Source organism: Sminthopsis crassicaudata, chromosome 3, assembly GCF_048593235.1.
Source record: "Sminthopsis crassicaudata isolate SCR6 chromosome 3, ASM4859323v1, whole genome shotgun sequence".
NCBI classification, from domain to species: Eukaryota; Metazoa; Chordata; class Mammalia; order Dasyuromorphia; family Dasyuridae; genus Sminthopsis; species Sminthopsis crassicaudata.
Genome location: NC_133619.1, coordinates 592,760,658 through 592,775,491, shown reverse-complemented (window position 1 = coordinate 592,775,491; position 14,834 = coordinate 592,760,658). Strand labels below are relative to the sequence as shown.

The window sequence follows — 14,834 nt, the reverse complement described above, 5'->3', positions numbered from 1 at the left end:
TATCTTTGGGGCACTGTCATGATTTTCCTACACCCAATCTTGCAACAAGAGAGAAATGACACTATGAAACAGGTCAGAAACCCTGTGTCAGGGAGTCTGTAAATCTCAACATGATAGAAGATTTGAGGATTAAAAATTAGAACCCTTACATGCAAAGTAATAATTTTGTGTTATGTTAATACAGAGAAGGAAACAAATGGGTGACTGGGGAGGTGGGAATGATAAGCACTTTGTCAACCTTAAAAGTGCTATAGTTATATATCTAATTATTGTTACCACTGCCAAATTCATTCATCTAGACTATTCTAATGAAACTATTATCATCCCTCAGGAACAGGGCAACCCTAAGGTTCTCAATCAACATAGCAGTTCTTACTTTATGACTATATTTAGGCCCTAGCATGAAACTACAATAGAACCTTCTGAGAGGGAAATGGTTTCCTACCCCTTCACACCTCTAAATGGCTCTCCCATCCTCAAGTCCAGCTCTACTGTAGTTAGTGCTTTGTACTATCCATTCTATGTAAAAGGCAAAAACCCTCAAATTTACCCTGGATACCCCCTCTTCAAAATAATTATCTCTATTCTCTGTATTAAGTGAATCACCTAAGGGATTGGGATCCTTACCTCTGAAATCTGTAATGGAGGGCGCAGTCAACACAACAATGAAATGTGACGATGTGGGGGAGACAGGAGGCAGGCAGCAACAACACACAGTAACACATTCCACAATGTGAGTGAGAGATGGGACGGAAGGTAGGGGAAAAACTCGAGTAAGTACAAATACCAACCAAGAGAATTGACTAAATGCAGGAATAAAATGTTCGGACATGACAAAAATGTCATTCACAGTCATTATATTAGTTGAAAAGTATGTAGTTACCATGCTTTAAACTCAAATCTCTATGGGGCACATGCTTTCTGACCTCTCTCTCTCTCTAGATTCCCCTCTCCACCCTCATACTACCATCCCAGTCTTCTTGGTTCTTGCTTCTGTTCAGCCTAGAACAGCTGAAATTAGCTTTTGGAAAAAAGATGTATTCTCATTCTAGAACCAGATTCAACAAGCCCTCTAGTAATCTGGCCTTTCCTGAGAAGTACTGACTTTAAGGGGTTTGCAGAAATGAGCCTCATGTTGTCATGCCCTGCTAAAAATGCAGGATGGTGTCCTGATGTGGAGGCAGACAACTTGGATTCCAATACTAACTCTGTTACTTCCTTACCTCTAAAATTCTGAAAAAAATTTCTGAACCTCCTGGGTCTAAGTTTTCCTATTTGTATAATCACAGTTGAAATATATATCTGAATTCAAATCCTAAGGGATATAATCAAGAGAACCACAAAACAAGAAATAAACACCTGCCACAAAATACTGTGACAAAAGAAAGATATTTCAAGATGTTCTGGTCTTTTTACATAGGTAATCAGTACACTTGGCTGGACATTTCTGTACCTCACCTTCAGAGCAGAGCTGTTTTCAGCCACTGCTTGCTTATTTATAGTCAAATAAAGCCACAGGTTCTCCGAGGCCTAGGAAAGTTGCCTACCTGAGCTGACTGTGAGACAGCTTCATCCAAGGCCAGTGCACGCCGGCGCACCTCCTCCTTGATTCTGGCATAGGTTGTCTCTGCTGTCTGATACTTCTCTTGCACCATTTTACCTTCGTCAGGGTTCAATTCCTTCAGCTGTGGGCCAATCTTCAACAACTTATCAATGTGAGGCTTGTGCTCAGCAATGGATTCCCTTAGTTGCTGTGCCAGAGAACAGAACTATCTGACTGCCAGGGAAATAGTCTATAGTCTGATTATTTCCACTGCAGCCTTTTTACTTATTGGTATGCTCTGATCAGAACTCAGGCTCCACATTTTGTAAGACTCTGGGGAACCTTACATTCAAGGAGCTGTAAGAGCTGATTCAGCTCCCATTCCTTTTCATTCCTTCCTCTTTCCATTGTCCCCTAGGCCTAAATTCCATGCAAACCACATCGAAGGGGAATGGATGCAGGTACAAAGTATGCCCCCAGTTGCCCAAAAACTCCAGTTTACAGATTAGACTTTTCAGCTCTTGGGAGAGCAGAGAGGGTGCTTGTCAGTCAAAGGGGAGGCTGAGTAAAAAGCAAACAAGTATGAGTGAGCTCTAAGATTTCTAGGAAAGACTATTCATTCTCTTGGACAAAGCTTTCTCACTCAGCTGAGAGCAATCCATCCCTTTTTCGGGTGATTCTCCCCTGGATTCTCCCCTGTACCTAATGTTTGATGCTCTAATTAAGCTCATCTCTAATATGAACGATGTTGTTGGCACAAAGATTATTTTTGGCAACACTGTTCATAAAAATCTAAATTTCCTATGTTATTTTTATGAATGAGGCATTAAGATGATTACGCTTATCATTTTGTAGCTTAAAATAGACTGCGGGGTTCATTTTCAATGACAGAAATTTAAAAAGAAAACCCCTAACTTGCTAGCCTTCTTACCCTCATTTCCTCCTGTTGTTGCTTCAGTTGTTCATGATCAATGGCAGGTGGAGGCAACTGTGCTATCAGAGCCTGTGTTTCTTCAATCCATGGGCTGAGCTCCTCATATGTTTCCCAAAACTGGTTCACCAAAACCTGGGCACGCTCCAGGCGAGCATAGCGCTCTGAGTTGAGCAGGCTAATGGCCTCATATTGCTGTACCAAAGACTCTGTTTTCTCCTATCATTGAGAAAGAGTGAGATGAATATTAAATGTTCTCACAATCTGAAAATCTAAGATCAATATGGTTCTACTAATTGTGCAGAGCTGTTACGAGGGAAAAAAATAATTTGCAAACTTTAATGCACTATTAAGATACATCATTGTCATCACGCTCCATTTGTTAGCTTCTTTGAACAAGATGTAGGTAAATTCAGTTGGTTATAAAGCAACAGAATTACTAGAGATAAGATAATGAATATCTTTCCTCTTTAGACCAGATGGCCATACACACAATTTGGCTGATAATTCTACGTGTGTGTTATGAGAGATGGGAATCAGAGGAGATCATACTTGGATAGTGTGATCTTGGGAATATCACTCAACGTCAATTTCCTAAAGCTGAGAAATGAGAAGAGTCATTGCTATTACAAGGAAGAGAAGACAGATGAATATTTCACATCCTACATCGTTGTTACAAGATGAATGCAGGGTAGGGAGCAGGAGTTCAGTATTGGACTTCAATATAAAGCACATGTAGATTTAAATAAGAAAAGCAAGAAAGTATCTTTAAAAATATTGTTTCATTGTTGGAGGGGATGTGGGAAAACTGGGACACTGATACATTGTTGGTGGAGTTGTGAAAGAATCCAGCCATTCTGGAGAGCAATTTGGAACTATGCCCAAAAAGTTATCAAACTGTGCATACCCTTTGACCCAGCATTGCTGTTATTAGGATTATATCCCAAAGAAATACTAAAGAGTGGAAAGGGACCTGTATGTGCTAAAATGTTTGTGGCAGCTCTTTTTGTTGTAGCTAGAAACTGGAAGTTGAATGGATGTCCATTAATTGGAGAATGGTTGGGTAAATTATGGTATATGAAGGCTATGGAATATTATTGCTCTGTAAGAAATGACCAGCAGGAGGAATACAGAGAGGCTTGGAGAGACTTACATCAACTGATGCTGAGTGAAATGAGCAGAACCAGAAGATCACTATACACTTCAACAACAATACTGTATGAGGATGTATTCTGATGGAAGTGGATATCTTCAACAAAGAGAAGAGCCAACTCACTTCCAGTTGATCAATGATGGACAGAGGTAGCTACACCCAGAGAAGAAACACTGGGAAGTGAATGTAAATTGTTAGCACTAATATCTGTCTGCCCAGGTTACATGTACCTTCGGAATCTAATGCTTATTGTGCAACAAGAAAATGATATTTACACACATGTATTGTATCTAGATTATATTGTAACACAGGTAAAATGTATGGGATTACCTGTCATCGGGGAGAGGGAGTGGAGGGAGGGAGGGGATAATTTGGAAAAATGAATAAAAAAAAAATAAAAATAAAAATATTGTTTCATAAGAGGTATCTCTAATCTTCCAAAAGTCAGGTTCTCTAAATATGCTGTGTAGAAAGAAATAACTTACTTGTAATACTGCTTTCTGCTCCTCCCCACAGGTTCCAAAGATTTCTCCACGCTGGCTAAAAAGTTCATCCATAGAATCTTTGTGCCGAATGATATCAATAGAGAAAGCCTTTGAAAGGAAAAATGCTGTTTACCAAGAAATAAGGGCAGACTAACTTTCCATAAGTTATAAAGTAGAAAGAATACTGGATTTCTCACCAGATTATATGAGTTCAAATTCCTGCCCTGCTTCTTAAGTCCTGGGTGAACCTGAGAAAAGCACTGATTATCACTAACACTTAGTTTAAAAAGAGGGTTGGGCCAGTTGTCTCCCTCAAGCTCCAAGATCCTGTGATGCTCTGATTCTTCATTCTGAACTAGCTTTAGTCTACATACCTATGGTGATTAATATTGCTGAAAAACTTAACCCCTCCTTTATCACAGGACTTAGTAGTCAACTGAGCATTCATAATTTAGTGGGCAGAAAGACTAAGATCATCCTGTCATTTAAAAAAAACTCTTCTGAGTCAGTATGCCAAAGACCAACAATCATATAGGTATGGGAGCTCTTTGCAATGCTGCAGATTTCTACTCATCTAGGACTTGCCAAAATTGAATAATCTTCCTTTGGTCACTCAGCTAATAAGTATCTAGAGACCTATTTGAAGCTGGATCTTTTAGCACACTAATCACACTGCCTTTCATTTCAGATTGGAGTTTTTAAAGTAGCAAAGGAGGTACTCTTACAACAATATGCTGCAAGTCAGTTAGCTCCTGATGTAAGTGCATACAAAAATAGCAACTAGTAGCAGTGGCAGGAATACATAAAAGCCCAATGAAAACATACCTTTTATCAGTTGTTTGAACCTATACTTTAATTGACAGAGCTCCTAACAAGCAAACTCTTGGCTGTCCTGATGAATCTCTCTTCTTCAGCTTGCAAAAAGTGGCTCAAGATCATGAAGCCATTATGTATCTGCAAGGGACTGGAATCCAGGGCTTTTGGCCTCCTCTATGTCACTGTTACCAGGTTAAATTTTAGGAGAACCACTTCTAATATAAGAATGGTTTATGTTCTCCCATAGACTTTGCTTACGGAATCTGACCAATAACCAGTTTGTTTGCTTTGTGTTGAACTGAAAAATAAATTCCTTTCCTGTTTAATTTATGCCAAGTAATTACCAACCATCCCCCTCTTCTGCACTGACCATAAACATGTCTACCTTTTCAAAAACCAGAAATTCCTCTTTGTTAGAATCTCCAACACCGATTCTTGGCTTATTACTATGCCATTGCATTATTTTATTTAATTCAGGCTATCTGCTAGACTGTGTTCAGTTTGAAGCACCACCTGTGCTCTGAAGGCTTTGAAAAACTGGAGACTGTATGGAGAAGGGTAATCAATATGATGAGAGGCCTCAAATAACTATCGTAAAACACATCTGAAGGGATTAATTGAGAAAACTCAGGGAGGACATTTGGTTATTGAAGCAGTGGTGGAGAAGAGATGATATTAATTCTGGTCAACCCCAGAAGGCACAAAGAATCATGAGTAGGAGTTATAGGTCTAATGCAAGATAAAATTTTAGTTTCTCCATTTGTAAAGTATAGTATAGCAATAGCGCTGATCCCACAGGGTGAACGGGAGGAGAAGGGAGGGTGCCTATAAGATCTGCTGTGTAAAGTGCTTTACAAATCTTAGAGTGCTACATAAATGCTAGTGACTAATACAATTATTATTATCATTACTTTTGTTAAGATGCCCTTGTGTGTTACCTTTTGAACTTGGAGCTGTGCAGTGGTCTGATCTTGCTCCAGGCGGATTGGACCAAGAGCCATCAACTTCCGCTTGGTTTCAGCCACCCAGGCTAATTCTGCATCAGCAGCTTGCTCATACTATCAAAAAGAATGGGAAAACAAACATATTACTACAAGATAGAGTCCACCTTCTAAAGTGCTTCGAATGTATTCTTTTCCTCTCTATAGAGATTTCCTCCCTTCCTCCAGTATGAAACACCCCATTAAAATACCATTCCTTTCTTCACTAGTTGCCTTATATAATACAGTTGAACTTAATATCGCATTTCTGTGGAAACAATTAGTGAACTTTGTAGGAATAAATCTGTATGGATACATGTGACAGAACAAATGAATATAGGTACACAGCTGAAAACAGCATTCACTTCAAAAGATAATTCAAGTATACAACAAACAATTATTTCTGATAATTTCCTCTTTCTACCCAGATTGTAAACCATAAGAATTTTAAAACAAGTATTTTCCAGCGACTTTAATGAGGTAGAATGTTTTATGTTCACTATAGATAATCTGGAGGTTCTCAAAGAACCCAGAGGCTTCAAAAGAGAAGTCATGCTGGTTACATTAACACGTTGTCAGACCCTCAAGAGACAAAAACAGTGATATATTGCTTGAAAGGTGTTGCTTTGCAGATTTTAATGAAGAATATATATCATATGTATCTGTATAAGTTAATGATGACATGCCTTAATGTTTATAATATATTAATAACAGGAATGTATGATACATAAAATATGAATATAATACATAAATATGAACAATTTTAAATATATACATATAAATACCACCTGCACTAAGTTACTCTTACCTAGACTGGATGTATTATTCCTCTTCATTTTCAAATCTGACAAGCGGCACAAATATTTAAAGATTAAGTAACCTTTTCCTAAGGAAGTGAGTAGTTTTACTTTTCATATGTAGTTGAGAGGAAGAATATCAATCTTCAGATGACATGTGAGCAACATAAAGCAACAGAAGGGCCTGCACAGGCCTGAAATGGCTGGGCCAAGACAAACCTAGCAAATGAGGCTCAATTGAAAAATTCTCCTCATCTATCTATAAGGCCAATGAAATAGATCTGTTCTGCCTACTTCATAGTGTTTTGAAGTTCAGAAAGAAATAATGTAAACTCAAAATGCTTTTACATTATCTCCCTTTTACAGATTTTAAAATATAGGGCAGCTAGATTCCAAATGACATTTAGATAAAGGAAAAGTAAGTTAGCATTTTTCTAAGAAAGCAAGAGAGGGAAGAAGCTGGGAAATGGGTTGTTCTTCTTCCTGAGCTAACTTTGCTTCAGAAAAGTGACTGACACATTTAATGAGTAGGTTGGTTTAAATTGTCTTGGTTTCTTTCAAGCATCAAAGGTCTACAATCTATGATTTGGTAGAAATTACAGCTGTTTGCTTCTTTCCCTAGCCTATCCAATTCTAAGAGAGTTCATTATTTCAAACAAAAATAAAGAAGTATTTAAGCTGTAGCTGGGGGCTATGGGTTACCTACTATAAAGCACTGTTCACCAGCTTGGCAGTGCTATAATTAGGAAAGGAGGTACTTTCCATACAGTTCTCTTTTAGGTTCTTCCATCAAAGGGCCCAATTATCTCCCAAGTACACCCTCAGCCTTAGTACATTCTCTGGATTCCTCACTCAATTGTTTCCCAGCCTTGAGATATGCCCACAGAATTTGGCTTGATCTCTATTCCTACTGGTCCTGCTGGCCATGTCCTGCCATATAGAGCATGTCTCAGGAGACAAGAGTCCAGATATAGAATATTTTCAATACCTGTTGTGACCTCTGGATAGCTGCATCGATTTCATCCACTCTCTGCCCAATGGTGTCACTGATCAGCTTGTACTGGTCATTGGCATCTGAGACTAATTTATCCAGCCCCTCCCGGGCTCGCCAGGGCACCAGTTCCAAGAGGGCCCGGCTCACCTCATTCACCGTATCTAGAACCAGCCTGTGCTCCATGACCTCCTTCTTCAGTTCCTAGTAAGGGAAGATGGGTTTTCAGATCACACAAATTTTCAGGCTAAACAAAACACAATTAACAGCCACCTTGGGGGGGGGGGGTAGGGAAGGGGAAGTGCCACCTCTGTCACATTTCCCTAAAGGGTTCTGACCTCTTTCCTTCAGTTTTTATTTTTTTATCTTACAAAATATTCAGTATATTCCCAATCTGATGTTCTGCTTAGCTGCTACATGAGCCTTTCTATCTTTGGGTAAAAACTGTTTGCTACATATCCCCTTCCTTTCTGCTCATATATATCTTTTTTTAAAAATTACCCAAATCATCCACCTTAAATTTAATAAGGCAGAAACAAATAAATCAACCAAAAACTACCAAGAAAAGAAATGCTTTTGTTCCATGCTCCTTCCCAGGCTAGCTTCATCTAACCATTTAGGCAATTTATCTTCTTTCTCTTTAAAAAAAACCAAAACAAAACCAAAACAAACAAAAAAACATGTAACTGTAATTGGTGTACATACTGTTCTGGTTCTGTTGAAATTGCTCTGAATAACCTCATGGAGGTCTTTCTGAATTTATTCTTTGCTTCATAGTTGTCATTTTAAAATTTTCTCAATTCTTGTTAGTAAATGGCAAATGAAAGTAATGAAATACTATAAGACTCTTTAATTTTACTTAGCCCATAAATTTTCATGGCTTTGTGAAGAATAAACAAGGAAGTGTTTTTACTTTAGGGCTCAAAGAGGCATACACATTAATGTATTTACTCCCTGCCACCAGTTAGCATTTTTATAGTGCCTATTATGTGCCAAGTACTGTATGAAATACTGTATGAAGTACTTCACAAATATTGTCTCATTTGATCCTCACAACCCTGAAAAGTAGGTACTATTATTAGAGCCATTTTATTGATGATGAAACTAAGGCAAACAAGGTAAAGTGACTTGCCCAGGGTTCCAAGGCTAATAAATCTGAGATTAGATTTGAACTCAGTTCTTCCTAACTCTAGATCTAGTGTTCTATCCACTGTATCAAACTATCTCTAAATTACTGTATGTCCAAACCATTTCATTAGTTACTATGTGCCAAAAATTCATTCCTGGGGATCAGCCTTCTGGTGATGATTCTTTCTTTCCAAAATTAGTTAGGATTCTTCCTTGGATAGTGGGAACAGAGTCCCAGAACTTTTTACACCTTGGCAGGACTTGAATAAACTTGTGTTCCACTTGCATAGCTTTGAAGAAATATCTATAACCAGGTATTTCTAGGCTTCAGTTCATTTGTAAAATTGACAAATTATGTCACCTACTTGTCTTTTTTCTTTTAAAACATTCTGAACTTAAGTAAAAACCAAATAAAATGAGCATTTCAATATACAGTATAGAACAGAAGACTATAGACATTTTAAAAATATAGTCTTCTGGATCTAATTCAGTTTCAATTGATCAATGATGGACAGAATCAGCCACACCCAGAAAAGGAACACTTGGAAATGAGTGTAAACTGTTTGCACTTTTGTTTTTCTTTCTAGGTTATTTTTACCTTCTGAATCCAATTCTCCCTGTGCAACAAGAGAACTATTCCGTTCTGCACACATATACTGTATTTAGGATGTACTATAACATAATTAACATGTATAAGACTGCTTACCATCTAAGGGAGGGGGTGGAGGGAGGGAAGGGAAAAGTCGGAACAGAAGTGAGTGCAAGCAATAAAGTTGTAAAAAATTACCCAGGCATATGTTCTGTCAATAAAATGTTATAATAAAAATATATATAGTCTTCTGTATTTTATGTAGTACTTAATTTTCTTTAAAAATATATAATAAAATGTTTGAAATCACTAACAATTACAGAAAATCTCTAAAACAACTCTGAGGTAGCACCACACACCCATCAAATTGACTGAGATGATTGAAAAGAAAAATGACTAAAGCTGGTGGAGATATGGGGAAAAAAAATCCACTAATGTACTGCTGATGGAACATTCTTGAGAATAATCTGAATTATACTAAGAAAGTGACTAATATGTTCAAACCTTCTGATCCAGAGGTCCTACTACCAAGGCAAACCTACTCCAAGCTAAAGTGAGAAAAATCCTTTTTCAAAAAGAACAAAAGACTATTGGTGACATTAGTGGAAAAGAACTAGAAACCATTTTACGTTTTAAATGTAATGCAGTATTATGAAGCAATACAAAGTAGCAGGAAGAGATGGGAAATGAATATAAATGATGACAATAATGTAATGGAAAAAGAGCAACAACAACCCAGATCAAAACTGATCTTTCTTTTTAAATGACTGGCTCTGAAAAAGGGAAATGAGAATGCACATCTCTTTCTTCTTTACAGAAATAGAGAATCATGGTCAGCTAGTAGAGTTCAGTGTACACAGACAGTGCTAATTCTGAAGTCAGGAAGACTGTTTAAATTCAACCAAGTTGTGTAACTCTGGACAAGTCACTTAACTGATGCCTGCCTCTTTTTCTTCATCTGTAAAATGGGGCTTACCTCTCAGGGTTGTTGTGAGAATCAAATGAGGAAACATCTAGAAAGTATTTGAAAGTATTATAGAAATGCTAGCTATTAGGAAAATGGAACACAACAGTGTCAGACTTGTATTTTGTTTAAATGATTTTCTTTCTTTCTTTTCTCTTTATTCCTCAATCTTTATAATAAAGAATAGTTCTCAGATGGAGGAGGGCAAAGGCATGTGTTGGGAAATGAAGGTAATGAAAAAGAAAAGATTTCATAAATTTTTAGAAAAATGATTGTTGTACGAATGATAGATAAAAAATAAGCAAATTCTCCAGGGATATAATAATATAATCTCTTTCCTTCTTTTCCTGATAATCTCTTTCCTCTAAAGGCTTCTTTAGGCAATAGGAGTTGCCTTGTATTAAGTTCAAAGGGCTTGCTAATGAAATCTGTTTCCCATGGCACAGAAAGGAGATGGAAGATTTCTATTTAGTGGAAGAAACTATGGAAACATTTTTGGTTTTGATCCAAGGTCACAGAGCTTGAACCCAAATATCGACACTTCCTGCTTAGAACAAAGCACACTGTAATATGATGGCTCACCTTCTGTCTTTGTTGAAATTGTGGAATCTGCTCCCCCTTAGGAGAGTGTCCTCCACTGGCCGTCAGCTCTTCTTCTACCTTACTCAACCAGCCAGTTAACTCATCATGAGTGGCCTGGAATTTAGTAGCAAGTTGGCGGGCCTGTTCTAATGTTCTGAGAGCCTTGGAACTGCTGACAGTAAGGTCAGCGTAACGGGTCTTGATCCCGTCCAATTTCTCCTGGATGAGGAGCACCTCCTCCCCTGTGGGGAAAAGTGCACAATGCTGTGAATCATTCTTATCGAAGAGGGGGATCTACTATCCTTTGGTAAGTAAAGCACAAGCACAGATTTATATTCTCTTAATAACCACCCCCTCCCTGCTCCTTTAAACTTGGATTAAAGGTTTTTAATGTCCTCTCTCTGTAGTTGAAAAAATGAGTCACTTCTGAGACAGCTAAAATGTTGACATTCTGCATCCTTTGCTTAGGAAGAAAAAAAAAGAAATCCTACATAGCTAATCTTCATCTAGAAGCAGATGTGAAACAACAAAGTCTTTTAGTATCCCCAGAGACTTAACAGGAAATAGTAACACAGGGTCAACAGGCTCCCTGGAGCAGCCTGTAATATGATCAGCAGGGCCTAAGCTTCTCATATAGGGAAAGGGAATTGGCTCACAAAATACATCTAACTGACTGGGCATGTGAGTGACCTGGGACTAGGCAAGTAGTCAGAGCTCCTCATTTCATAATACCTGTTGTTTGCTTCAAAAGAGCTTGTCCATTCTTAATAGCTTGATCTACATTCTTTTTCCTGTTAACAATCTCTTCATTCAAGGCCTGAAAAGAAAAAGAATAGCATTTTAATGTTTCTGTCAAAGGGCTTCTAATGGCGCAGAAAGGGTTGTAAAGCAGAGGTGAGGCTAAGGCTGACTTCAAGGTTAGCAGATCCATTGTTAGTGAAGATTGGATAAAACATAGGCTCTATTGATCTCAGTTTCCTCAGCTGTTATTTCTATTAATCACTGCATACCTTCCCCATCACCCTTAAAAAAAAAAAAAAAAAAAAAAAAAAGGTAGTCTGTACAAATAGCTAATTCTACCACATATAAGTGTTAGCCTAAAGTGCCATATATTTGATTTTTTTTTTTTTTTTTTTGCAATCCTTGAGGAATCCTAGGATTGACTAAACATAAATGTCAAAAGGAAGAGGACAAACATGAGTTAGAAAGAATGAGATCATTCAGTAAAATAATAAATAGGATGGAAAACATGAATACCAGGTGGTCAGCATGCTGCTTCTGTAGTACATCCTGTCTGTAATCCTTTACGAAGACCGAGCTGAGCTTGTCCTCAGCTTCAGCCAACCAGTTGAGCACCTCCACCTCATCCTCCCCAAATAGTCTGGCGTTAGCTACAGCCTGTTCAAGCAGAGCTGCTTTTCGACAGCACCAGTCCTGAACCTCACTGTAACGGGCCTGCAAGGCCTCTAGCCTTTCAGCTAGGACACCCTGCTCAGCTGGACAGGTCAGGGAGGAGAGGGACTGCCCAACTCTGACTGCCTGCTGCACATCAGCTGCTCGGCTTTCTATTTCTTCCTCCAGAGCCTGAAAATCCGGAGTGGGGGAAAAAAAATAACAGAAATAAAATGGAAAAAGAAAAAAAAAATCAAGAAATTAAAGTATACACAAAACAATGAAAAATTAATGATAAAATGAATTAAAATAATAATCCACCCTCTGAAGGGCACAAATAATATGATATAATAATAGTAATATGAAATATTCATGGAAAACAGAAGAGGTTTTTGTGATGGGACATGGTTAAACTCCACCAATTTTATCTCAGCCCTGTTTATTCTATCTCAGCTACACTTCTGGTATCCATCCATCTGTCCATCCGTCCCTTTTGCTTTATTTTTATAGTCACCACTGGGATGCTTATATTTACTAGCTCCCTGACAGATTTTCTAGCCTCTACTTGCTCCCAATTCTAATTCACCCTTCACAATGTGTATCATATTAATTTTTTTTTTTAATGTAAAGATTGAATCCTCTACTCAAAACTCTTTAATGGCTCTTTATTATCTACCGGATAAAATTTACATTACAGGCATTAATATGGTTCCAACATAGCTCTTTAGTCTTATCTTATTATTATGCTTCTGGACATACTGGACATCCCCTGAATACATACTATGCACTTTCCTAGCTTCAAACATCTGCCATTCCCTATGGCTGTAGTGCAACCCTTCTTCCCACCTTGAACTGTTGAAATCCTAGCCATCTTTGGAAATATCAGCAAAAATATTATCACGTTCTCAAATCCCTAATAATAAAGTTATCTTCATTTGGATTTCATAAAGATACAAACAAAAGTTCTATTTCTAAAATACTTTTCAGTTCTACTTATGTGTGTTATCAACTCCTGACTAGAATATAAAGCTCCTGAGGGCAGGGTCCACGTTTTAAAGAAATCTTTTTGTTATCCTTCAATCCCTGAACACACTGTTCTACCCAAAAGAAACACTAAAATGTCTGATGAATGAATTAAAAAGATGTGAGATTATCTCACCCAACACAGGAATGATTTCAATATTTTAAATAAAACTCTAAAAAAAATAAGAGGCTAAGGACAGGTGCTGAATGCTACTGGATAATTGTTTCTATGATTTCTGATTCCATTATAAACACTTCCTACCTTGTGGCGCACAATCTGCTGCTGGATTTTGGCAGTCTGGGTGCCAACTGGCTCTGAATTGGCAAGTTTCTTCTCAGTGACAGATAAGAAGTCAGAAACAGGCTCAGCTGTTTCATGGAATTGTTTCGCCAGAACCAGGATATCCTCCAGCTGTTTTTGCCTACACAAAACAGAAGGAGGTGCTAGGTCGAAGGATTAAACCAACAATTTTTTTTACTAGCTCCTTCAATCTCAAGATACCAAGTGCCATGTACTATGTGTATGTGATTGACCACATGATACTGTAGGCACTTTATAAGTAGTTGTTGAAATGAATTCAGATATAGAAAAGACCTAGTCTTTCCCAGAGCCTTTACATCTCTCATGTAAAGAGAAAATAGAATTATGCCTTATTGTTTATATAATGTTTTCAGCTTTAATGTTTTCAAAAGATTTTCACACCTATCACCTTAGGCCTGTGATTTCCACTTCACAGATGAGAAGGGTTGAAATTCAAGAAGTTGGTATGATTTTCCTGCCCAAGGGCATACACAGAAGTCAGTGGATAGAGGACCTTTCTATGTAGTCCAGGGTTCATTTTGTGGCATTGTGCATGCATATCCTCATGATCTCACATGATACTATGGCATCTACGAGGGAATACTGCCAAACTTCAAGAACTCATGATTTTTTCACTATGGGTACTCCATACTGATGCATATCACAATTTCTTAATGGCATAGCAGATATTCAAAAACTTTAGTAATCCAGATAATTTGTCAATCTGAGAGCAAACTTAGAATATGTTTTATATCTATCATATGAGGATCATTTTAGCTATCACTTAATGCTACAATGTCAAGAAATGTTAGAAATCATCTCCTCTCTATATGTTAACATATAAAACTCCTTCCCAATCCTGAAAATTATTTAAACACCAAAAGAATTTGCATACACACCCAGTCTGGGGTTAAAAATACATAAAATCGACAACTGTTGTTGTAAATCAATGAACTAGTAAAATCAATGGTATAGTATCTCTGAATTTAATTTGTTTTTTTAATGAATTCCCCAATTCTTGAATATCAAAACTTATTACTGCTTACTTCTTTAACTGGCTAGATTTATGGCTAGATTAAATTTTAACTTTCACTTGATTCAGTAATTATTTAGTTCTCCTATTTTTCCTAATTCTCTGATATGTTTAAAAAGTTAACTT

At 37.5% G+C, this 14,834-nt stretch overlaps 1 protein-coding gene across 8 annotated transcripts in view; it reads right to left on the bottom strand.

Moving 5' to 3' along the window:
* MACF1 (microtubule actin crosslinking factor 1) overlaps positions 1–14,834 on the bottom strand; it is a 255,446-nt gene that overhangs the window by 43,596 nt on the left and 197,016 nt on the right. For 7 of the 8 annotated variants that reach the window (XM_074305230.1, XM_074305222.1, XM_074305225.1 and 4 more), the window contains 9 exons: positions 13,637–13,796; positions 12,217–12,543; positions 11,692–11,776; positions 10,960–11,201; positions 7,694–7,900; positions 5,867–5,986; positions 4,113–4,220; positions 2,475–2,693; positions 1,548–1,751 (listed from right to left, as the gene is read on the bottom strand). In XM_074305230.1, coding sequence (XP_074161331.1) covers positions 1,548–1,751; positions 2,475–2,693; positions 4,113–4,220; positions 5,867–5,986; positions 7,694–7,900; positions 10,960–11,201; positions 11,692–11,776; positions 12,217–12,543; positions 13,637–13,796 — 1,672 coding nt within the window. The remainder of the gene's footprint in view (positions 1–1,547; positions 1,752–2,474; positions 2,694–4,112; positions 4,221–5,866; positions 5,987–7,693; positions 7,901–10,959; positions 11,202–11,691; positions 11,777–12,216; positions 12,544–13,636; positions 13,797–14,834) is intronic. The other variant, XM_074305228.1, reaches the window with a different exon arrangement.